We start from the raw sequence: 22,955 nt of genomic DNA on the forward strand, positions 1-22,955 counted from the left end.
CCGCCCACGCTCGGCCTTGGCATTTCCACCTGTTGTGGAGTGTCCCCTTAACAACACCAGCTAGATGGAGTGCCCGTCAATCAAGTACCAAGGTGACAATGACAAACAGGAATTACCTACCTAAATAACAAAACTTTTTTAACGGGTCAGGGGCAGTAAGCACCAAAAGCCTCAAAATACCTGACCCCCGACACCTAACCCCCCCCCCCCCCCCCCCCCCGACCTGATGCCTGACAGCCCGTTTACAAAACACTGGGTCCAGACGCATGTGTGCTGTTCAGGGAACAAGGGTAGGTCATATATGAATTAATTTTCATTCATTATGTTCAATCCTTACTTAAATTAATTTTACTAACCTAGTTTGTAAGTCACTGTACTAACAATATATGGATTAATGTCCGTAATAAAGATTTTTTTTTTTTTTATATTAAGGTTCGTATAAAAAAAAATATAAGTTTAAAAACTAAAACCCAACTATTTACGGAAAAATCACTCTCCAAAAAGTATGAAACAAGAAAATATTTACGATGAGAAAATTAAAAAACTTATAAATGATTACTAATGAATTGGTAATTAATTAAATTAATTTAATTATTTTAGTGCTATAAAAAACAAAAATCATTAAGAAAATATTTCTCTGAAATTCTTCTTCTGAAAAGTGGTAAGCAAACTCTCAGGACGGTTACGTATTTAAATGTCTAAAATTAAAAACCACGGAAATTAGGACTCACGATCGGGAGGCCTCGGGTTCGAATCCCGGTGGGGACATAACAAAAATCACTTTGAGATCCCTAGTTTGGTTAGGACATTACATGCTGATTATCTAATTGTCCGAAAGTAAGATGATCCATGCTTCGGAAGGCACGTTAAGCCGTTGGTCACGGTTGCTATTTACTGATGTAAGTGAGTAATCGTTACATGAGCCACGTCAATAATAACCCTGGCACCAGGGTTGATGACTCTGGTATTGCACCTCACAACCCACACGATAAGAAGATGATTAAAAACTTAACGTTAAATTACCTACGTTTAAAATACCTAAAATTTAGATTTTATCTATTACCGATTGTTTAAATGTACATATACCTAACCAACTTATACAAAGTTCTTCTTATCGTGGGGGTAGATGCTGTATTATGTATAAAGGGTATTTAGAGTTTAGGTATTTTAATCTTAGGTGATTTGACGTTAGCTTTTAAAACTTTAGATACCTCTTTAAATACGACAAGATATTTTGGCAAATATAAATTCAAAAATATCTTTATTCAGTAGGTACATAGTTACACTTTGAATCGTCAATTTTTACATAACGAACGTCTCATCCGCCTAAAATTACTGCAGCTTCTCACAACCTGTATAGCCGGGGAAAAGAAGCTGCAAGAATAAAAGGGCATTAACAAGAAAAAACAAATAAGCCGACCATAAATTTACACACGGCCAGTAAAACACATCACAGTCTCTATTTATGATATCGACTAGTTGACTGGTATTAAAAGCAAAGAATCCATAACACGACAACTATTGAGAAGCTGCCTGGCTGCCTCCATTGTCCTTTTTCTACTTTATTTCAACGCCTGAAATACCTTGACGCTTATTTTCTATAGCACGCAATATAGACCCAGACAGTTTAATGAAAACTTCTTCTGGAAACCTACGACAGTAATTTTAGTTTCGCGCGTGATATTGGGCGATAGAGCCGTGGTAGCCCAGTTGGTAGAACGCTTGCCTCTCACTTTGAGGTCGCAGCTTCTAACCCAGCACAGGCCTAAACCAATGATTGTCGAATTTGTTTTCGAATTCATGTTTGGATCATAATTGATTATCACATGCTCAGCGATGAAGGAAAACATCGTGAGGAAACCCACATTCCCGAAAAATGCATTTTCGGAGGCATGTGATCTAACCTGTATTGGGCTGATTTTCCCTTAGCGGGTTGGAAGGTCAGACAGGCAGTCGCTTTTGTAAAAAACCGGACCTGTGAAATCTTCAGGTTAGGTAAGCGGACCCTGTGAAAAACGGGATAATGTTAGGGATGATGACGTGATATTGGGCAAAGGATAAGAGAGAATGTTGGAGAGTCCTTCCACTTTGTACAGGGGGCAGTTTTGAGAGGGGGATTCTATATTTATATTATTATTATTTGTAAAACTTGTCGTGAAATTTGTCGTAGTACAATCATTACACCGGTCCGGTTTTTAACAGAAGCGACTGCCTGTCTGACCTTCCAACCCGCCAAGGTAAAATCAGCCCAATACAGGTTAGATCACATGCCTCCCAAAAAGCATTTTTCGGGAATGTGGGTTTCCTCACGATGTTTTCCTTCATCGCTGAGCACGTGATAATCAATTATGATCCAAACATGAATTCGAAAACAAATTCGACAATCATTAGTTTAGGCCTGTGCTGGATTCGAACCTGCGACGTCCGGTTTTTAACAGAAGCGACTACCTGTCTGACCTTCCAACCCGCGAAGGGAAAACTAGACCAAAACAGCTAAGGTCACATACCTTCCAAATACATTTCTCGGGAATGTAGGTTTCCTCGCGATGTTACAAACATGCCTACATAAAGTCATTATTTCCCTATGGAAATATCTATTTCCGGCCGAAGTAAGCAGAGACTATGAATTCCATTTGTTTCGATCCTGACATAATTACTTCTCTTGCTTTCTCCACATTCATCAATCGCTTCATACATGCCGGTCGCCTACAGAAACACTTTAATTAAAAAATAATAAAGGATGATAAGTAAAATACATTTTTACCCAAAAAAGGTTTTCACCTGAAAGGGAGGACGTTGGATAATAATCCCAAACAGCTTCCCATAAAAGATATCCGCCAAGCAAATATGAAAGTCCTTGGTAAGGGACTTGTTTCGTAAGCTCATGGGACTAATAACACAAACGACGGAATAATTCAGCCCGCTAATGGTGGAATTAAATTAAATGGCGCTCCGAGTAGCCTGCGTTTATCTTTATTTCGGTCACTTTTTGGCCATGCACGGACAAATACACGAGTTTTTTTTAATCGACTTCAAAGAAGGATGTTGCCAATTTGGCCCGTATGTTATTTAATATTGTTGGAATAGGTCGACCGCCGTGGTCCAGTAGTTGAGCGGCTTATGATCCAGAGGCCCCCCGGGTTCGAATCCCGGTAGGGACATATCACAAAAAGTGCTTTGTGAACCCTGGTTTGGTTAGGACATTACAGGCTGATCACCTGATGGTCCGAAAGTAAGGTGATCCGTGTTTCGGAAGGCACTCGAAGCTGTTGGTCGCGGTTACTACTTACTGATGTATGTAGTCGTTACATGAGTCATGTCAGGGGCCTTAAGCGGCTCAATAATAACCCGGTTGATGAGGCTGGTATTCCACCTCACAATCCACAGGATAGGAAGAAGTTGGAATAGTGTAGTTTCCAACTAGTCGAATTAGTTACTTTTTACTAAACGAAATTATCCCGTTAATAGTAAGCCAATTGCCTATATTATCCTGGAAAACACGTGTTTTCAATTATCTATGATGATCCAAACATGGATACGAATTCATAAAGTCGAATTCAATGATAATTAAAACACATAATAAAGGGTTTTTACCGCGAAAACAAAAAAAACGAATTCAATAAAATGGTTCGAATTCAATGGTTTCGAACCCATGACTCTGCGATGTACAGTCATGAGCAATATAATGCACCCACTTTAGGACTCTGTCGCACTAACATATTTGACATTTAGTGAGACTTACAGTTCAATTTGTCAAAACAGTTAATGTGACATGGTACCAAAGTGTATACATATTATTAATGCTCGTGACCGTACACAGGACAGGGCTATCACGGACTCAAGGTAAATAGCCTATACGCGTAGGCATATGAAAAGTTGCGAAACGATGGAATTTATATGGACTATTAATTTACCTGCACTTTTATCGTCCAAGCAAATGGGCATGTAATTTAAAAGTATTTTAATGATTTAAAAATAGTATTCACTCGCAATAACTATTCTTTTCTTTACTGTAAAATTCACACACTCCTAAAAATATTCTTGGCCAAATATTCTTCCGGAACATTCCGAAATTACGATAATGAGAATGTGAAAACCACGACACCCGAACTACTTTGACTACTTTGAGTACTATTAACATTTTATTGTCAATCTAGTTAGTTAGTTAGTCATCTTGTATCTGACAAGCTCTAATAATTTATAAATTAAGATGGTAGGGGAATACATTGATAACCTTTTAGAACCGTCGCTTCATTTATTTGCATAATTCAAAACGTACCTTTATAATGTTTATTATCGTAATTATAAGGGTCCTTTAAAGAAAACAGGTCGTTATGTTCTGGCTATTTGAATTTATATTAAAACGTTTCCAGTCCCTTGAATGTAAAGGGAAAATATACATAAACCTCTGTTTCTTGTTTTTGCTTTGTGCGCTGTTTGTGTGGCTGTTAGGATACGGCATTAGGATTTTGTAACGACATTCCTAAGAGTTACCTATACTCTTATTGTACTGTAGTGTAACCAAACGCAACGTATAGGAAAACCATTTTTAGGTATATCTTTATTATTCAATGACAACTGTCAACATGGCCGTCTGTACCATTTGCGTTTCGGTTTTCCTATACGTTGCGTTTGGTTACACTACAGTACACTTATTATTCGCCATTTCTCTTTTGTTATTTGCCTGGATGATATACCTACGTTTATAATGAAGGACTTTCTAGGCTACGTTCACCAAAAACAATATAGATGGCGTTGTACAGCTTAAAAGTGAAAATTACCTAATCAACAAAAGAAAAAATCGTGACAATATCCTATTATTCATTTGGCCGCCGTGGTCCAGTGGTTGGGCGTTGTCCCGGTGGGGCAAATCACAAAAATCTCTTTGGGATCCCTAGTTTAGTTAGGACATTACAAGCTGATCACCTGATTGTCCAGAAGTAATATGATTCCGTTTTTCGGAAGGTACGTTAAGCCGTTGGTCCCGGTTACTACCTACTGATGTAAGTACGTAGTCGTTACTTGAGTCACGTCAGGGGCCTTTGGTGGCTCAATAATAATTCTGACACCAGCCTGGTCATCCACCTCTAATGTCCTATAACCAAACTAGGGATCACAAGGTGATTTTCGTTATGTATCTCCACTGGGATTTGTATTTGAGCGGAGCGGTGTCCGAAGCGGAGCGGAGCGTACGCAGCAAAGCGGAGATCGACAACGATTTGCTGATAGTGGACGCTGTTTTATATTGCAATCAATACAAAGCAAGATTTTCTTCCGCTCCATACGCTCTGATTCCGCTCAACCGACGCGCATATTTATAAACCGATCGCCGTGAAGGCATCGAAATGGATTTGCCGGCCATATTGAAATATTTCAGGCTTTCGCTCTGTGATTGAACAAATCAAAAAAACAATAAATTCTTTGTGTTCATTGGAGATTTCGAATAAATTGCTGAAACATTTCCAACGATTTATTTTATTACTCATTTTATGAAATGCAAGGCGGAATATTATGCTTTATGAATTTAAGAGTCGGGTTATTATGTTGAATTTATGAGTGCTATTATAACAGAGTCCATTTCAGTTTACATTACAAATAAATAAGTACGTAAAAGTAAATATATCTTTTTCTTTTTTTTATAAGTAAATATTTTTATAATTTTTCCAGATAATGGCCTCCGTGGTCCAGTGGTTGAGCGATCCGGAAGCCCCGGGTCCGAATCCCGGTGGGGGCATATCATAAAAATCACTTTGTGATCCCTAGTTTGATTAGGACATTACGGGCTGATCACCTGAGTGTCCTAAAGTAAGATGATCCGTGCTTCGGAAGACACGTTAAGCCGTTGGTCCCGGTTAATACTTACTGACTGAAGTATGTAGTCGTCGCATGAGTCATGTCAGGGGCCTTTGGCGGCTCAATAATAACCCTGACACCAGGACTAAAATATCAAGAAGAGGCATTTGCCCAGCAGTGGGATCGAATAAGCTAAATAAGATAAGATAAAAGTCTATTTTCGTCCCCAAGAGTACCAACCTAATAACAAAACAGCACAGTAATCCTAACAAGAATGTTATCGCAACTTAATTACCATATCCAACTTAAATAGTAGGGTCATTAGGGCTAGAATGGCTTGGCGTGTTTCCAGCTGGCTAGACGACAACGTTAGATAGAGCGTGTCATAGTGTCTCAAATTAGCTTTTAACTTAGACCAAGTTGCACTTAAGTTAGCCTCTTGATGCTCCCAAAGTTGTATTTACATTTATAATTGAGTTGTTGGTAACTTAGTCAAATGAGGTACTTATTACGAAACAAAAAATAAATTAGGTAGATTTAGATACATGTGTGGTAGAACCATAATGAAAACTATAGAGAACCGGAGAGTAAATATGATTGGCCACCCGATACGACACGATTCATTTATAACAAACATTATAGAAGGAAAAATTGAAGGGAAGAGAGGAAGGGTAGATCTACGAGAACATTTATGAAACAAATAAAAGAGAAGGTGCAGGTCGTGTCGTATCGGGAGGTGAAGGATTTGGCGGGAAGAAGAAAAGAATGGCGATTACTCCACCGAAGAGCGCAGCTCTTAAATAAAGAGAGAGAGAGAGTGGTAGGGTTGGAAGAGAAAGGCGTACATTCCGTGATAAATCCAGAATGTTTTAAAGAAAGGTCAGGTTAGAAGTACTTTAACTGGCGACCATGCATGAAGTCTTTGATGAGAGTGGAAGAAGCGAAAGTGGTGTGTCAGGATCAGTAAGTGGAATTCGATGGTCTCTGCCTACCCCAACGGGAAATAGGCGTGACCTTATGTATACTATATATGGAGTTAGTGACATCGTAACGAAAACTTTGAGGGATGAGTCAGACCATGTTTCTGAGTTGATATCAAGTAGAATTTTCCGTCGCAAAAGAATAGAACTGATAATAATTTAAAAAATACAAAAAAAGAATATGACTTTTCCGACAAAAAAATCCTCTTGATATCAACTCAGAATCATGGCCATATCGAGGCAATCCGTCTAAGAAAGCTATATTGCAATTTGACATTTGCGCATATAAAACGCAATGGAAACAAATATCAAATAGCAATATTGCTTTCTTAGATAAATTGCTTCGATGTGGCCATGATTCTGAGTCGATATCAAGATTTTAACCCCCTAGTACTGAAAATATTGTGAAAATATGCTCTTATTAGGTATGTTTGATTTTTATTTCTTTTTATTTATTTTACACCTATAAAATAACACACGTCAGCAAGTTTGCATCGCATCCAAATAAATTTACACACGGAAATCTTCAACTTTCTGGGGGGTTTAAAAGGCCACATCGAAACAATTCATCTAAAAATGCTATATTGCTATTTGACATTTGCTTTCATTGTGCACTTACTTTTATATGCGCAAATGTCAAATTGCAATATTCCTTTTTTAGATGAATTGCTTTGATATGGCCTTTTTAAACCCCCTAATCTTCACGCCCGTCAAATCCCGGCTGGGTGTGCAATGAAAACTTTTCTAATTATGAGTATGATTAATGTGTAAAAAGTAGGCTTTGAGGCCAACTTTGTGTTAATGAATGACATTAAACCATCCCTTTCGGCGTGGCTGTAACAAATAAAGTGGAGATCGCGAGTCGACTCATAATGATTGATTCGCTCATTTGTCGGTTGACAGACGTATGATTATGATTACAAGGACAGCGAGAGACTCGAACACTTTGAAATGTGTGCTAAAAAATAAAAAATACACCTTTATTTTTTTAACATAAACTCATGACATGACACTCACTCTCCTTATTAAAAAAAAATATATATACGGTCGAATTGAGAACCTCCTCCTTTTTTGAAGTCGGTAAAAACAAAGACAAGAAAAGCAACGGAAAAATAAAAAAGTTAATAAAAGAAGAAAAAAAGATAATTAAAGAAAGAAAGATTTAAAATGTAGTCCACGAATTTTGACCTTATTATGGTAAAGCGATAGAGACACGCTTCACCTGAGCCATATTTTTTTATTTAAGTAAGTATCTTTTTAGGCGATACGACTCACACTTGTGATAGTTGACAACTTGCATCCACTTTTGATACGAAGACCTAAGATGAAAAATTTATTTATTTATTTATAAAAAATATATATATTTTTATATATATCTTTTTTATATTTTTTTTTTAATATTATTACCCTGGTCTTTTAGTCTTTTAGGCAATTGTTTAAAGTAACGCAAATATTTTAAATGTGTTACCATAGAATAAAGAATAATACTACGTGTAGAACGGCAACTCTCCACCAGCGTCTGAGCTATGTTTACCTCGAACACAGTTTAAACTTGAATCGTGAAGGCTGCGCGCGCATCGTTGTTTTATTTTTTATAACAACCTTTAGTTGTAATGTATTTTAAGTGCAGTTTTCACTAACGAGCATTTTAGAATATCATTTCGAGCATTATAGACTATCATGGTGGTAACATAAAGCTCGGTGTGAGTACTAGTTCATCTTGCGATGGTTGTACCTCTGCCTACCTCAATTGGGAATTAATAAGAAAGAAAGAAAGTATTTATTATTAGAGGACGCCACAGTAACAATACAAACACAGTAGGTAAAAAAATACTTACACAAAAGTTAAAGTAAGTAAGTAAGTAGTAGTAAGTCTTAGTCGTGAGCTTAATAATAATTCAAATTCAAATTCGTTTATTGCAAAAAAAATGTGGTACATAAATAAATATTATAGTTTCACACATTTCGTAGCATGCAAAAAAATGTTTCGTTATATGATATGACTCCCCAATCCAATGTAAAAAGAACATTATAATTAAATTAAATGTCAGACGGTTATCATAGCAAGTAATACAATTATTGGCATTATACTGGGTGTTAGTGACATCGTAACGAATACTGAGAGGGATGATTCAGACCATGATTCTGAGTTAATATCTAGTGGAATTTTCCGTCGCAAAATTCATGAAATTTTGAGTTTTGTTTTTAATTATTTTCAATTCCATATTGTGCTTTTAGCTGCATAGAACTCAAATTTCAATAAAAAAAACAATAATGACAAATTATCGAAAATTTTCGATGTAATGGAGACAACAGCTGCTCGAACGGGTCAACGGCCACACGCACCGCGCCGCGCGCCCCGCTCCGCACGCTCCGCTCCGCGCGCCCCGCGCCGCACGCCGGCGGCGGCGGCGGCGCGGCGGCGGCGCGGCCTACAAAGTAGGCACTACGAACCGATCCTATTTCTTTCTCTGTCTATCGTAAATTATAAATTTATTTTATTCTTATTCTTAAATGGACGGATAATCAACAGGCATAAAATTTATGGAATACACGTCAATTTTAAGCAGAAATCTAAAACAACCGACAGAATTAAGTTGACAGCACACGTCAAACGGTTTGCATACCAGCGAGATACCTTTTTGATTCGACCGGGTTATTCATTCATTTACTCATAGGAATCGGGGCCATTATCTACCTAAAACAGTTGAAACAGTAAATAATTGTATTCTTTGTTGTCATTAGAATAACTAATAACCAACTAACACAACCACCACAGATTAGATAATTAGTTACCTACTATGTCAACCATCCACCAACTTAGTATGTAAGTACCTACGCAAAACCTCGCTACACAAAAATCGAGCGAGATCGCGTCTAGAATTGGGCGGACACTCCGCCAGAGTGTTGCCTATCGATATTCTATCGATACCTAGTTAAAAAAAAACCAATAGTAGGTACCTATCGATAGATCTTTTAGATCAATACCCATTATTGTTACAAAGCAAGACCTATCGGTACTATCGCAAGTATCGATCTAAATGTACTATCACTACTTTCGATAGTTTAGACAATTTTCAAGTTCAACAATTGATAATCTACCAATCGATAGTTCGGCAACTCCGTCGCGTAGGCAATGTCGGCATGTTCAAAGAAAAAAATTGTCCGAGAGGAGTGATCTTATTTTTCTTGTTACATGTTGGTACCGAGGTACTAAGTACATACTAAGTTATTCGTGTTTTAAATCTCATTGTTAAATCATCAGTAAAGAACTAATTAAACCTATCCTGTTCTGTGTGTACAATATTCATGTAACGGCTACGTGCTTACATAAGTACCTAGTAGACGGGAGCAACGACTTAACGTACCTTCCGAAGCACGGATCATTTTACTTTCGGACAATCAGGTGATCAGCCTGTAACGTCCCAACCAAAGGCCTTATAAACAGATTTTTGTGATATGTCCCCACCGGAATACGAACCCGGACCCTCCGCATCCCATCGCTCAACCACTGGACCACATAGGCCAAGAAGGTTCTAAGACATAATTAAAGGATCCTGGGACGCAAGACCTCCGAGTTAGGGCTTGTTTGATATGTCTTGATGGATAGTCGGACGTGAATAGCCTCACGGATCAAGGGCAACGCGCGCCAATAAAGTAGGCATTACGAACAGATACTAGGTATTTCTTTGAGTTGATAGGTATCAAGTGAAGTTTCCTGTCGCAAAATTCATAAAAAAATTAGATTTTTTTCAGTCCCATATTGTGTTTTAAGCTGCATAGAACGCACATTTAAAATAAACAAATAATAAAAATTACTAATTGTTAAATTTTATCAATGTCATCAATAATAATAATAACGTATCTACAACTTCAGCTATGCGCAGGTGAATAGCCGGCGCACGGGTCAAGGGCAACGCTCGCCAATAAAGTAGGCATACGAACAGATACTATTTCTTTCTCTGTCACTTGCACCATAAACATACTTCTCTCTCTCTGTCTAGTCGTCGGCTCGACTCGGCCGCGGCCGGCGCGTCGTCGGCGCGCCTTTGATGCTTTGCGCTAACGCCGCCGCGCGCTTCCGCTCAGTCGAATACTAAGCTTGACCCGAATCGCGTGATGTTTTTCGAGGATATTTTTTTCGTGTTTGTGAGTGTTTTGTGTTTGTTTTATTCTGTAAATGAGTAGTGTCGACTATGATGATAGATCATAGACCATTTACTGCACAAAAGTATGGAAGATTGTTGATGTTTATTAAAGAGCAAGGTGTTGTGTTTGTGAGTGCGTGTGATACCTACCTACCGCGGAGGAAACGCGATGTTGCATACCTACGTGACGTGACATGTTCTAGGGTACCTACCTAGGTACTTCATCAGAAGGAATAACAATTAAGGTAAGGCAAGAGTAGGGTTTTTATTGTTAATAAGTTAGGAACGTTTTAATAACTGGTAGGTAGGTACCGTGCGTGAAAAATCGTGGCAGTAGGTGTTCTACTTCAACAAACTCAACATTTTTAAACGTTGCACCACTAAGCATCTAAATACAAGAGAATGAAAACTCCTACCTAGATACAACATCGTATCACGCACGCACGCGTAACGTAGCCGTGCGTAGGTTTAACGTCTGTGTGCCGCGTTGTTCGACTTACATTGCGGCACAGTAAAAATTCAAAATCTTAATTAAACATTTGCGACAAGAAAAACACCCACCATCGTTTTTAGTACAATCAAATAGGCGTTCCATTTTTTTTTTCGTTACGATGTCCCTAACACCCTGTATAATGCCACAAACAAGTCAACAGGTAAATTATGTTATGTTATCTTTTAAGCTCTTCAAATCGTGAGCGATTTTGTGGTGGCTCCCCTGATACAGTTCGACTGAATAATGCGGCCATCTCTAAATAAAAAGCGAGGTGTAACAGATCCTAATTGCGCCCACCATTAGTGAAGTTCACGCGCTAAGTGCGTTTACCCTTAATTAAGTACGAATAAGGAGTGTTCAGAGTACTTTCGCAACATTTTAGGTTTGGGCGGTTTTTCATGGAGCGGACATAATTTTTATTGAAAGTAGCGTAAGAGTTAGGCCTGGGGGGATTAAAAAGACACACCGAAGCATCATCATCTCCCTAGCATTATTCTTTTATGATATTAGTTATCTCTGACCCAAACATGAATTCACGAGTCGAGATTCGAACCCGAGACCATGCGATGTAAGACAAGTGTCCTCCGAACAGGGTTATCACGGATTTACCGGACTCATCATATCCCTAGCATTATCCTATTTTTCACAGGGTCCACTTACCTGACCTGTAGATTTGACAGGTCCGGTTTTTACAGAAGCGACTGCCTGTCTCACCTTCCATCCCGCGAAGGGAAAACCAGCACAATACATGTTAGGTCACATACCTCCGAAAATGCATTACTCGGGATTACTCGAGTTTCCTCACGATGTTTTCCTTCACTGCTGAGCACGTAATAATCATATATGATCCAAACAAGAATTCGAAAACAATTTCGACAATCATTGGTTTAGACTTGTGTTGGATTTGAACCTGCGACCTCAAAAAAGCAAGCGATCTACCACGAAAAGCCACGTCTATCTAAACAAGACATTTGCATTTTAACCCCTCTGAAATACTTAATTTGTAAAGATTAGTGTTACATCACGACTAGGATTTTTCAGTTTCATATAAAACTGAAGAGACTTCCAGCGCATACGATGCGGGAGAACTATCTTTCGCTTTCAGTTTTATCGTCATCATTAATTTAAGAGCCACGCTCTTATCAGTGTAGCATTCTCCATGATTCTTTTGAGGGAAAAATAGGGCAGTGGATTCCCTCGTGCCTTCCGCCTCGCAATACTCTGTCTGACGCGAGTAAGTATAATGGCGCTCAGAGTAGTCTATTCCAAAGCAAAGACTGTACCTTTGAATAGTACTGACAGTTACTACTGCACTCTGTTAGGCTCCAGGTTACAGTCCCTGTAACTTACCTCTTCCTTCCTGCATTGCCTTCAGTTTAAGTTTGGTTAGGGACGTTACAGGCTGATCACCTGATAGTAGTATGTTATTGGGCATTCTAGACCATCGAAGTGAAGGGATTCGCGAAAATGTTCTTGGGCATTCTAGACCATCTTCGTTCAGTCGGATCGCTCGAGCGCCAACGCGCTATCGCGCGCGCTCTCGCGGATCCCTTCACTTCGATGGTCTAGAATGCCCAAGAACATTTTCGCGAATCCCTTCACTTCGATGGTCTAGAAATACCCAATAACATCGAGTGTGGTTCTTAATATTACGATCAATCGGTTAGCAACTACAACACTCACCAGTATAGCACGAGTCGATTTCATATCACATTTTTTTGAGTCTAGATTTTTGTCCTGGCTTTCTAGTCGTTTTTATCGTTAAAACACAAAACTTCACTTCGTTCGCTTGCGTTCACTCCGTTCCGTGTGGGGTTTTAACAATAAACTCGTCTAGAATGTTCAATTCACAAATTGAAAGTAGGTATATTCACACAACAATAAACTGTTTTAAAATAATTATCTAATCGACAACGTAAAACAGTATTACCACCGTTTGTGGTTGTCACAATTTCGAATTAGAATGCTCATAACCTACGGGACAGCATATCACATCAATATTTAAGTTTAAATAACATTGCGTCAAGAAATACATTTCATTGCTGTAAAAGCTATAACACGCAATAGACAAATTGTCATCGCTCACTTCGATGGTCTAGAATGCCCAAGAACATTTTCGCGAATCCCTTCACTTCGATGGTCTAGAAATACCCAATAACATCGAGTGTGGTTCTTAATATTACGATCAATCGGTTAGCAACTACAACACTCACCAGTATAGCACGAGTCGATTTCATATCACATTTTTTTGAGTCTAGATTTTTGTCCTGGCTTTCTAGACCACTTTATCGTTAAAACACAAAACTTCACTTCGTTCGCTTGCGTTCACTCCGTTCCGTGTGGGATTTTTAACAACCGCGTTGCCCCGCACATATGCGCCTTCTGATGTTACCGCACGTGCACACTCAAGAATCCCTTCACTTCGATGGTCTAGAAATACCCAATAACATCGAGTGTGGTTCTTAATATTACGATCAATCGGTTAGCAACTACAACACTCACCAGTATAGCACGAGTCGATTTCATATCACAATTTTTTGAGTCTAGATTTTTGTCCTGGCTTTCTAGACCACTTTATCGTTAAAACACAAAACTTCACTTCGTTCGCTTGCGCTCACTCCGTTCCGTGTGGGGTTTTAACAATAAACTCGTCTAGAATGTTCAATTTACAAATTGAAAGTAGACCAGGTATATTTACACAACAATAAACTGTTTTAAAATAATTATCTAATCAACAACGCAAAACAGTATTTATTAATCCTTGTATTACCACCGTTTGTGGTTGTCACAATTTCGAATTAGAATGCTCATAACCTACGGGACGGCATATCACATCAATATTTAAGTTTAAATAACATTGCGTCGAGAAATACATTTCATTGCTGTAAAAGCTATAACACGCAATAGACAAATTGTCATCCCTTTTATACTTATAATGAAATTTGTGAAACAGAAACATGCTTTGAAACTACCTGAAATCTGTCCTATATCGAGCTCCGACACTCGACGTCATGGAAAACTATTGCCGAATACAATAAGGTGCATTATTTGTGGGCCATCTAATTGCGGCAAAACTAATTTAATGATTGGACTTTTATTGCATAAAAATGGTCTTCGTTATAGAAATTTATATGTATATTCCAAGTCTCTTTGTCAACCAAAGTATGAATATTTAGAAAATGTGTTAAAATGGTACCGGGTGTATCATTTTATAAATTTCATGAAAAAGATGAAGTTCTAAGCCCGCAGGAGGCTCGTTCGAATTCTATAATTATATTCGACGACGTGGCCTGTGAAAATCAAAGCAACATGCGGGATTATTTTGCTATGGGGAGACATAGAAATATAGATAGCTTTTATTTAAATCAGACCTACTAACATACTAAGATTCCTAAACAACTTGTTAGAGATAATTCAAATTTGATAGTATTATTTAAACAGGACGATATCAATCTAAAACATGTATACGATGAACATGTAGGCACAGACATGTCGTGGGCACAATTTAGAGAATTGTGTTCAAAGGTATGGAGTAACAACTATAATTATGTAGTTATAAATAAAGATTGTGGAAAAAATGAAGGGGGTACAGGAAGATGTTTGATACATTTATAGTTTTTGACTAAACTGAAAATTATGTTGTCTATCTCAAGTATGATAGCGTTATTGATTTATGATTTTGTTTCATTTAACGGTTTTCTAGTAAAACAACGAAATTTGAAAAACACATTTTATTTATTAAGTTCATAAAACTGTTTAAAGTACAATAGATAAAAAAAAAATATTTTGAAATAACAGTTACCATATTAACTATTTCTACTATATACATTAAATGTTTCCATAGCTTGTAGTACTCTGACATTAGTCAGAGACTTTATTTGCGATGGAATTTACTGTGTTGTGAATACACGAAAATGCGATTCCAACATATTTATGAAATAATCGCATGTTACATATAAATACAAGTACTGTAATTACACAATGTCTTTGAAATATTGTTAATTAATTTTTCAGTCTGTCCCAATATATCATCATAACTATCTTTTACCACATATTGGGCTTTCACTAAAACATCACTTTTTTCTTGATTTTCACTTGTATTTGAAGCACCTAAATCCACTATGCTGATTTTAATTAACTTGGTGGCTTTCTCCGCGTTCCGATTTTGCACAAATGAAGATGACTGCTTCCATTTTCCGCATTTAACTTTAGATTTAATTATCTTCCTCTTCTTATCACTTTTCAGCTTTTGACTCTTGTTATCATGAGGCGCCGTCGATTTTGTGGTAGTCGCTTGAACAGGATACCTTTCATCGAAGTCAGCAAGCGGATCTTGCGCGTAAGGGTAGAATAAATCATCTTCGTTAACGTTTGTTAAATTATTCGACATGTTCTGAAACAATAAAACGTATCACATTAATTTATGTATAAAATAAAAATACAAACATTTGATTTTATTTATAAAATAAACCACAGTACTTACCAAAGTACTTAGCAGGCATCGCTTTTAGTGCTACACCTTCGAAATTATGATGATGATTTTTAACCGTCAACGGTGTCTACGTCTTTCTCCACGAGTAACTGAAAATACAATGACAGATTAGACTATACCCCTCAACACATATAAAATAAAGTAATAGGTAGTTTATGCACACAATAACACAATAAACGAATATTACCTGTTCATACTTATTTACGCTACAAGTTTCAACTTGTTCACCCAGCTCCTTTGACATCAGGTAACACGAGTACAGCGCGGATGCCAGCACTCGATCTTCTTTATCATACGCGCCGTATATACTTCTCACTTATTTTGGTCTGTCCGTGTTCGAATCAAGTTTTTTCCTGTAAGTCAAATTCATTAGCAGATTGCTTCATGTCTCTATACAATTTGCTGTCCTGTCATCCAATACCAGATTGGCTCAACGATCTCCAGAATTATGACATAAAGTGATAATATAATTTGAGACTCACAAAGTACCATACGAAAATATCAGAAATTCTATCCAGATTGGCGCGAGTCGTCATTGAATTCAAGAACAGCTTCGGTCCTATCATTTAATACCAGATTGGCTCAACGATCTCTAGAATTATGACATAAAGTGATAATATAATTGAGGCTCACAAAGTGCCATACGAAAATATCAGAAATTCTATCCAGATTGGCGCGAGTCGTCATTGAATTCAGGAACAGCTTCGGTCCTGTCATTCAATACCAGATTGGCTCAACGATCTCTAGAATTATGATATAAAGTGATAATATAATTTGAGACCCACAAAGTACCATACGAAAATATCAGAAATTCTATCCAGATTGGCGCGAGTCGTCATTGAATTCAAGAACAGCTTCGGTCCTGTCATTCAATACCAGATTGGCTCAACGATCTCTAGAATTATGATATAAAGTGACGATACAATGTACGACCCAAAAATTACCACAAGGATGTCAGAAATTCTATCCAGATTGGCGCGAGTCGTCATTGAATTCAAGAACAGCTTCGGTCCTGTCATTCAATGCCATATTGGCTCAACGATCTCTAGAATTAGATATAAAAATGACGATACAATGTGTGACCCAAAAATTACCACATGGGTGTTAGAAATTCTATCCAGATTGGCGCGAGTCGTCATTAAATTCAAGAACAGCTTCGATTCTGTCATTCAATGCCAGATTGGCTCAACGATCTCTAGAATTAGACATAAAAGTGATGATACAATGTGTGACCCAAAAATTACCACATGGGTGTCAGAAATTCTGTCCAAATTGGCGTGAGTCGTAATTAGATTCAAGGACAGCAAATTGTAATAACATAATGAATTTGACTTACATGATATAATTCCCATAGCGGAAGCTTTTTCCTAATAGTGTGATCAATTAATTTAACTATTTATAAAATAATCAAAATCACTCTCTAGCTCACTTGTCATGCCCGGTCACGGCAAGAATCTATACTGAATTACATTACACATTGCGCAGATTGTGCCTCGTATGCATTGAGGAATGTGGGCTATACTATACCATATATTATATCAATCAGGTATCCTCTGACTCGTGGGAAACTTTTTTATAAACAACTAGTTTCAGTTACTGACTTCGCTTGATAAATTATTTTTATTGCAGGGTACAGGTTTACCTACAATACGTACATTATGAAGAAGGTGAACAAGTTTTCACTTTTGATTCATCATGCAGAATCAATGCTTTGCGTTTACTCAAATATTGTTATGTTTTTGTTCAACTGTAATGATGATGGTGATTATAACGTTCGACTTACTGTTCGATTCAAAGCAGGTTGAAATAAGGTTAATATTATTTAAAATATCAGTATTGAAACGTTGCACTCCTTGTTCAGTACAACTTAGGTACCTACCTAATGTACAACTAGATCGTGATTACATAATCATCACAACCAATATGCAGGTATATTCATGATATTCCTCTTCGTAAGATTATCGTTTATATTCAATGTACATAATGTAGTCAGAAAAAAAAATGTATGTAGAGAATCGAACTTGTAACATATACCTACATTGAACATCAAACTCTTAACCACTGAGCCATCGTCGTACTGTGTCATCGGAAATAGGTGTAAGTTTACGTCTGTGTAATAAATACCTAATTAATATGAATATGCGGTGTATCATTTTACAAAGTGTTGCGACTAACTCGTTTGTTCGTGAGAATAGCAACTAAGCATTTTAGCGATGACTACGCGTCCAAAATGCTAAAATTTGAAATATGCAATGCATAATCCGTTATTGTCTTGCATTTAAGGTTTTATTTTGCATAATTCAGTTTTGCACGGATTTGTATTGTTTTTCTATAAAATAGGAAAAATCATTAAACTTTACTCATTCCTTTGATCGATTCCCAATTGTCCACAATTGTGGTATCCTCATCCGTGTTATTTTCATCTTCAGTGCTTTTCTTCAAGAAAGTTTGTTAAAATGTTAGTAAGTATTTACATTTACTTTTAGTTCATGTATTGTGTTGGAGTTTTTTACATAATAAATTTACACAACATTTTAAATACCATATACCTAACCGATTTCTTAATTTTCAGGTCTAACTACGAATATTCATCCGGTTCGGACTCCCAACTGCCGCTGGCGCCTACGCCTGCGCCGAAAGTGTTGAAAAAGAAGCCTGCGAGCAAGAGGAAGCCGGCGGAGTCGACCCCAACGCCTACTAGGTAAGATTAACATGATTATCTTTAATCTTGTGTGCTTTTGAGAGAAGTTAATAGTGAGACAGTCGTGCCCATCAGTGGAACATTAAATAGGTACTTTAATATCTATCACTTTACTTTTATTTTATTCGAGATAATTTTACGCTATTTGCAAATACAACTTACATATCCCCTATCTCTACCCTTTTGAGATACATGCAGAATTATATGTTATGTTATGTATCTTGATTAATAGTAACAAAAGTAATATAAAATAATGTAATGGGTATAATGAGCGTTCTAATTGGAAATCGTAGCGCACGGCGGTAACACTTGCATCGTTTCAATATAAACATTATTGTTACAGTTCTAAAAAGAAGTCGCGGTCGAGCGCCAACGACGAGGCAGGCGCGACCGCAACGTATTCATCGAGGTATGTAACAAAACCTAATTTTCTACATATTTTGTCTACATTATTAATTTTATAAATAGGAAAGATTTGATTGTCAAATTGTGTATTTGGATCGAATAGACTCCGAAACTTACTGGATCGATTTGAAAAATTCTTTCACCATTAGAATCTTACATTATTTCTGATGAACATAGGCTACTCGTATACCTATGTATTTTGTCCACCCGAGCACCCGTGCGACGCTGGGGCGGACAGCTGGTTCAATAATTGTGTAGATATCTTTATTACACTCCATAATTCATTATACACATTACGAACAATATTATTATGATGAACATAGTTCAAAATAAGGTGACGAAGACGTTTGTGCAGCTATTCCTTTGTTCCTTTAAACCTATATAAATTATTACTTATTCGTATTTTTCGGTTTCCAGTACTAGCCCAGGAGGACTCTTCGGGTTTGAGACGGGAGCAACTTCGGGGACGTCGAAGTCTGCAGTGCTGCAGACTTATTTGACCAGCCGCGTCCCCAACGGTCGAGTGCGCCGGGAGCTCGTCAACCAGTCTGGCGAGTACTATATAGAGTTCCGGGTGTATAACACCGAGAAAGCTGTTGCCTCTAAACCAGATCAGCGGTGGAAAGAGGCTGAAGTTACTCTTAAAGTAAAGTTAGATCGGGGGACTCCGCAGTGGGAGAAAATGCAATCGTTTATGCAGCGGATTCATAATTTATTTGAAGATTGTGAGCCCGTCTTCATAAGCGAATAGTAATAAGTACCTACTACTCAGGTACTTATTACAACCTTTTCTCTTACTGCTGCTGTTCATTGATATAACTTCACTTTAAGATACTTTCCACTGCATTTTCAACCAAATACCTATGAAATTATAATTGTAAATCATACATTCATTGTGTATATTGCAATTTTATGTCGTTAGCGTATGAAAGGCGAGGCATTTTCTTTGTATATTTAAAGTATACTTATCAAAAATGGTGTTTTGTACAGTTTGTAAAGTCTCTGTAGATCGTGTTCATTGGGTGGGGCATTTACGAAGCACTAACCATAAAAATAAAAATATTTCTCCTTTTAGCGACGGGATTGAATTAATTGAGTCCGCATTTCGCAACCGAATAGCTTCATACAGAATATTATCACCAGATTTGGATGGTCATAATTCTTTAGATCGGTTTCTTGATGATATAAAAAATAAAATCAAAACATTAATTGATTTGTCTCTCAAGGAAAATGACTGTATAAAACTCAATTTTGAACATTTTGCTGTTTTTCTTTTAGTAAAAAATGATTCTCAGGAAATAAAGTCTTTTGGAACTAAAAATTATACTCTCTATAAAAATTATGACTTTGATAGTTTAATGAACAAAGTGAAAATTAGTTTGATGAGAAAAAAATGAGAATTTCAAGAACGTGATAGTGGTTGGACCTTCTTACATAATTCCCATTTAGAATTGAATATTAATAAATATCAACCATTAAGAGGGTCAGGTCACATTGATTTGCCTGCACCAATCAAAGCCAGAAAAGCGTGTGTAAACATAAAAAACGAAGACAGTTTTTACTTTTTGTGGTCAGTTACAGCTGCTTTATACCCAGTTAAATCTCATCCTGATAGAGTATCGTCATATCCTAATTTCAAAGACGTTTTAAATGTAGAGGATATATCGTTTCCAGTTACTTTTTCAGACATAGCTAAATTTGAAATTAACAACCCTCAAATATGTATTTTTGTTTACGGTTTAAAAGATAATAATACAGTTATCGGCCCTCTTTACAAATCTGAACCATTAAATAAAAAAGTAATTCATCTACTGTACCTACAGGAAGGTAATATGTCACATTACTGTTTAATCAAGGATTTACCGCGACTAGTTAGAAGTCAAATTTCTAAACATCATGGTAAATTGTATTTTTGCGAACATTGTTTGTTATTTTTCAACTCGACCGATCAGTTAAGTTCTCATAGTTGTGGAGGTGTAGCTACTAAATTACCCCCAAAAGGGTCATTTATAGAGTTCAAAAATTATAACAGAAAACAAAATGTTCCTTTTGTTGTTTATGCAGATTTTGAGTCAATGCTCGTACCCTACGAGACTTGTGAAAATGATCCTATCAAGTCAAGCACAGTGACTCATCAGCAGCACGTGCCCGTAGCTTTTGCTTATCATCTTGTTTGTACTGTAGATGAACGATATAATCACATTACATCGTACCGAGGACAAGATTGTGTTGACAAATTTGTTGATTCAATTTGCAACGATGCAAAAAGGATAAGCGCAGTATTAAGTAATAGTGTACCTATAGTTTTTACAGAAAGTGATGCGTTAAACTTTGAAAATGCCGAAACTTGTCACATATGCGAGCGTTTATTGGTTATGGATAAAGTTAGAGACCATTGTCACATAACTGGTAAATACCGCGGTGCGGCTCACAGTCAATGTAATTTGAACTTTCAAGTGCCCAAATTCTTACCTGTTTTCTTTCATAATCTTTCAGGTTATGACTGTCATCTTTTTATTAAGGAGCTTGCTAAAGTTCCTGGACCCATCAAGGTCATACCTAAAACCAAAGAAAATTATATTTCTTTCACGAAATTTGTGTCTATATCCGATACCGATAGCTTTCAGATACGATTTGTAGATTCCTTTAAGTTTTTGGGAACTAGCTTAGAAAAACTAACCCCGACTTTAAAAAACGATGAATTTAGATACTTAAAATCTTACTATCCCGATGAAAAACACTTTAATTTGCTTACTCGAAAGGGCGTATACCCTTACGATTATATGTGTAACTGGGAACGATATAAAGAAAAGTGTTTGCCTCCCAAAGACTGTTTTTACAATTCTCTTACCAATGAACCGATCTCAGATGAGGATTATGAGCACGCTCAATCAGTGTGGTTAAAATTTTCATTAACCAATATGGGTGAATATACTGATTTGTACTTGATAACAGATGTACTTTTGTTGACAGATATCTATGAAAATTTTCGACTTACATGTAAACAATATTACCAACTCGATCCTGCATTCTATCTTACGGCTCCGAGTCTATCATTTGATGCAATGCTCCTTAAAACAGGCGTTCGTTTAGAACTTGTAACTGATTTAGAAATTTACCGTATGATACAGCAAGGTATACGCGGTGGCGTTTGCATGTGTTCTAAACGACATGTTAAAGCAAATCATAAATATCTGGAAACATTTGATCCATCTCACCCAAGTTCATATATTGTTTACTTTGACTGTAACAATTTATATGGATACAGTATGTGCCAAACATTACCACATTCAAACTTCAGATTTGTGAACGATTCTGAATTAAAAACTTTAGAGTCGAATATTTTAAATATTATGGATGACTCTGAAAATGGTTTTATTCTTGAGGTGGACTTATCGTACCCTTCACATTTACATGATGAACATAATGATTTTCCATTTTGTCCTGAAAAAATTATTTCACCCAGAGGAAAATCGAAAAAATTAATACCTAATTTGTATGATAAATACAATTATGTTATTCATTACGTACATCTAAAAAAATGCTTAGAACATGGCTTGGTGTTGAAAAAGATTCATAGAGCTATAACATTTAATCAAAGTAACTTATTAAAAAAATACATAGATCTCAACACCCAACTTCGCCAGAAAGCACAGTCTACTTTTGAACAAGATTTTTTTAAATTATTAAACAACAGCATATTTGGAAAAACTTTGGAGAACACAGAACAACGAGTAGATGTACGATTGGTTAATAAGTGGTCAGACAAAAATAATTTAACTAAAAAATATACTGGCGCAGAGACCTTAATAGCAAGTCCCAATTTCCATAGTGCTTCAATTTTCTCTGAGAATTTGGTAGCTATACAGATGAAACATTCACAGATTGTGCTTGACAAACCAATTTATATTGGTTTTGCTGTACTTGAACTCTCAAAAAGTCA

At 36.9% G+C, this 22,955-nt stretch overlaps 3 protein-coding genes across 3 annotated transcripts in view; 2 read left to right on the plus strand and 1 right to left on the minus strand.

Moving 5' to 3' along the window:
• Positions 1 to 22,955, plus strand: part of LOC126372447 (N-acetylneuraminate 9-O-acetyltransferase) — a 397,639-nt gene that overhangs the window by 240,273 nt on the left and 134,411 nt on the right. The window lies entirely within an intron of this gene.
• LOC126372647 (uncharacterized) overlaps positions 1 to 22,955 on the minus strand; it is a 302,389-nt gene that overhangs the window by 218,821 nt on the left and 60,613 nt on the right. The gene's annotated exons all lie outside the window — the stretch shown is intronic.
• Positions 17,285 to 21,514, plus strand: LOC126372563 (uncharacterized). Its single transcript, XM_050018388.1, has 3 exons — positions 17,285 to 18,607; positions 18,951 to 19,016; positions 19,430 to 21,514. Exons 1-3 carry the CDS (start codon positions 18,396 to 18,398, stop codon positions 19,761 to 19,763), a joined length of 612 nt encoding a protein of 203 aa, XP_049874345.1. The 5' UTR covers positions 17,285 to 18,395; the 3' UTR covers positions 19,764 to 21,514.

This window comes from Pectinophora gossypiella, chromosome 14 (assembly GCF_024362695.1).
Source record: "Pectinophora gossypiella chromosome 14, ilPecGoss1.1, whole genome shotgun sequence".
Lineage (NCBI taxonomy): Eukaryota > Metazoa > Arthropoda > Insecta > Lepidoptera > Gelechiidae > Pectinophora > Pectinophora gossypiella.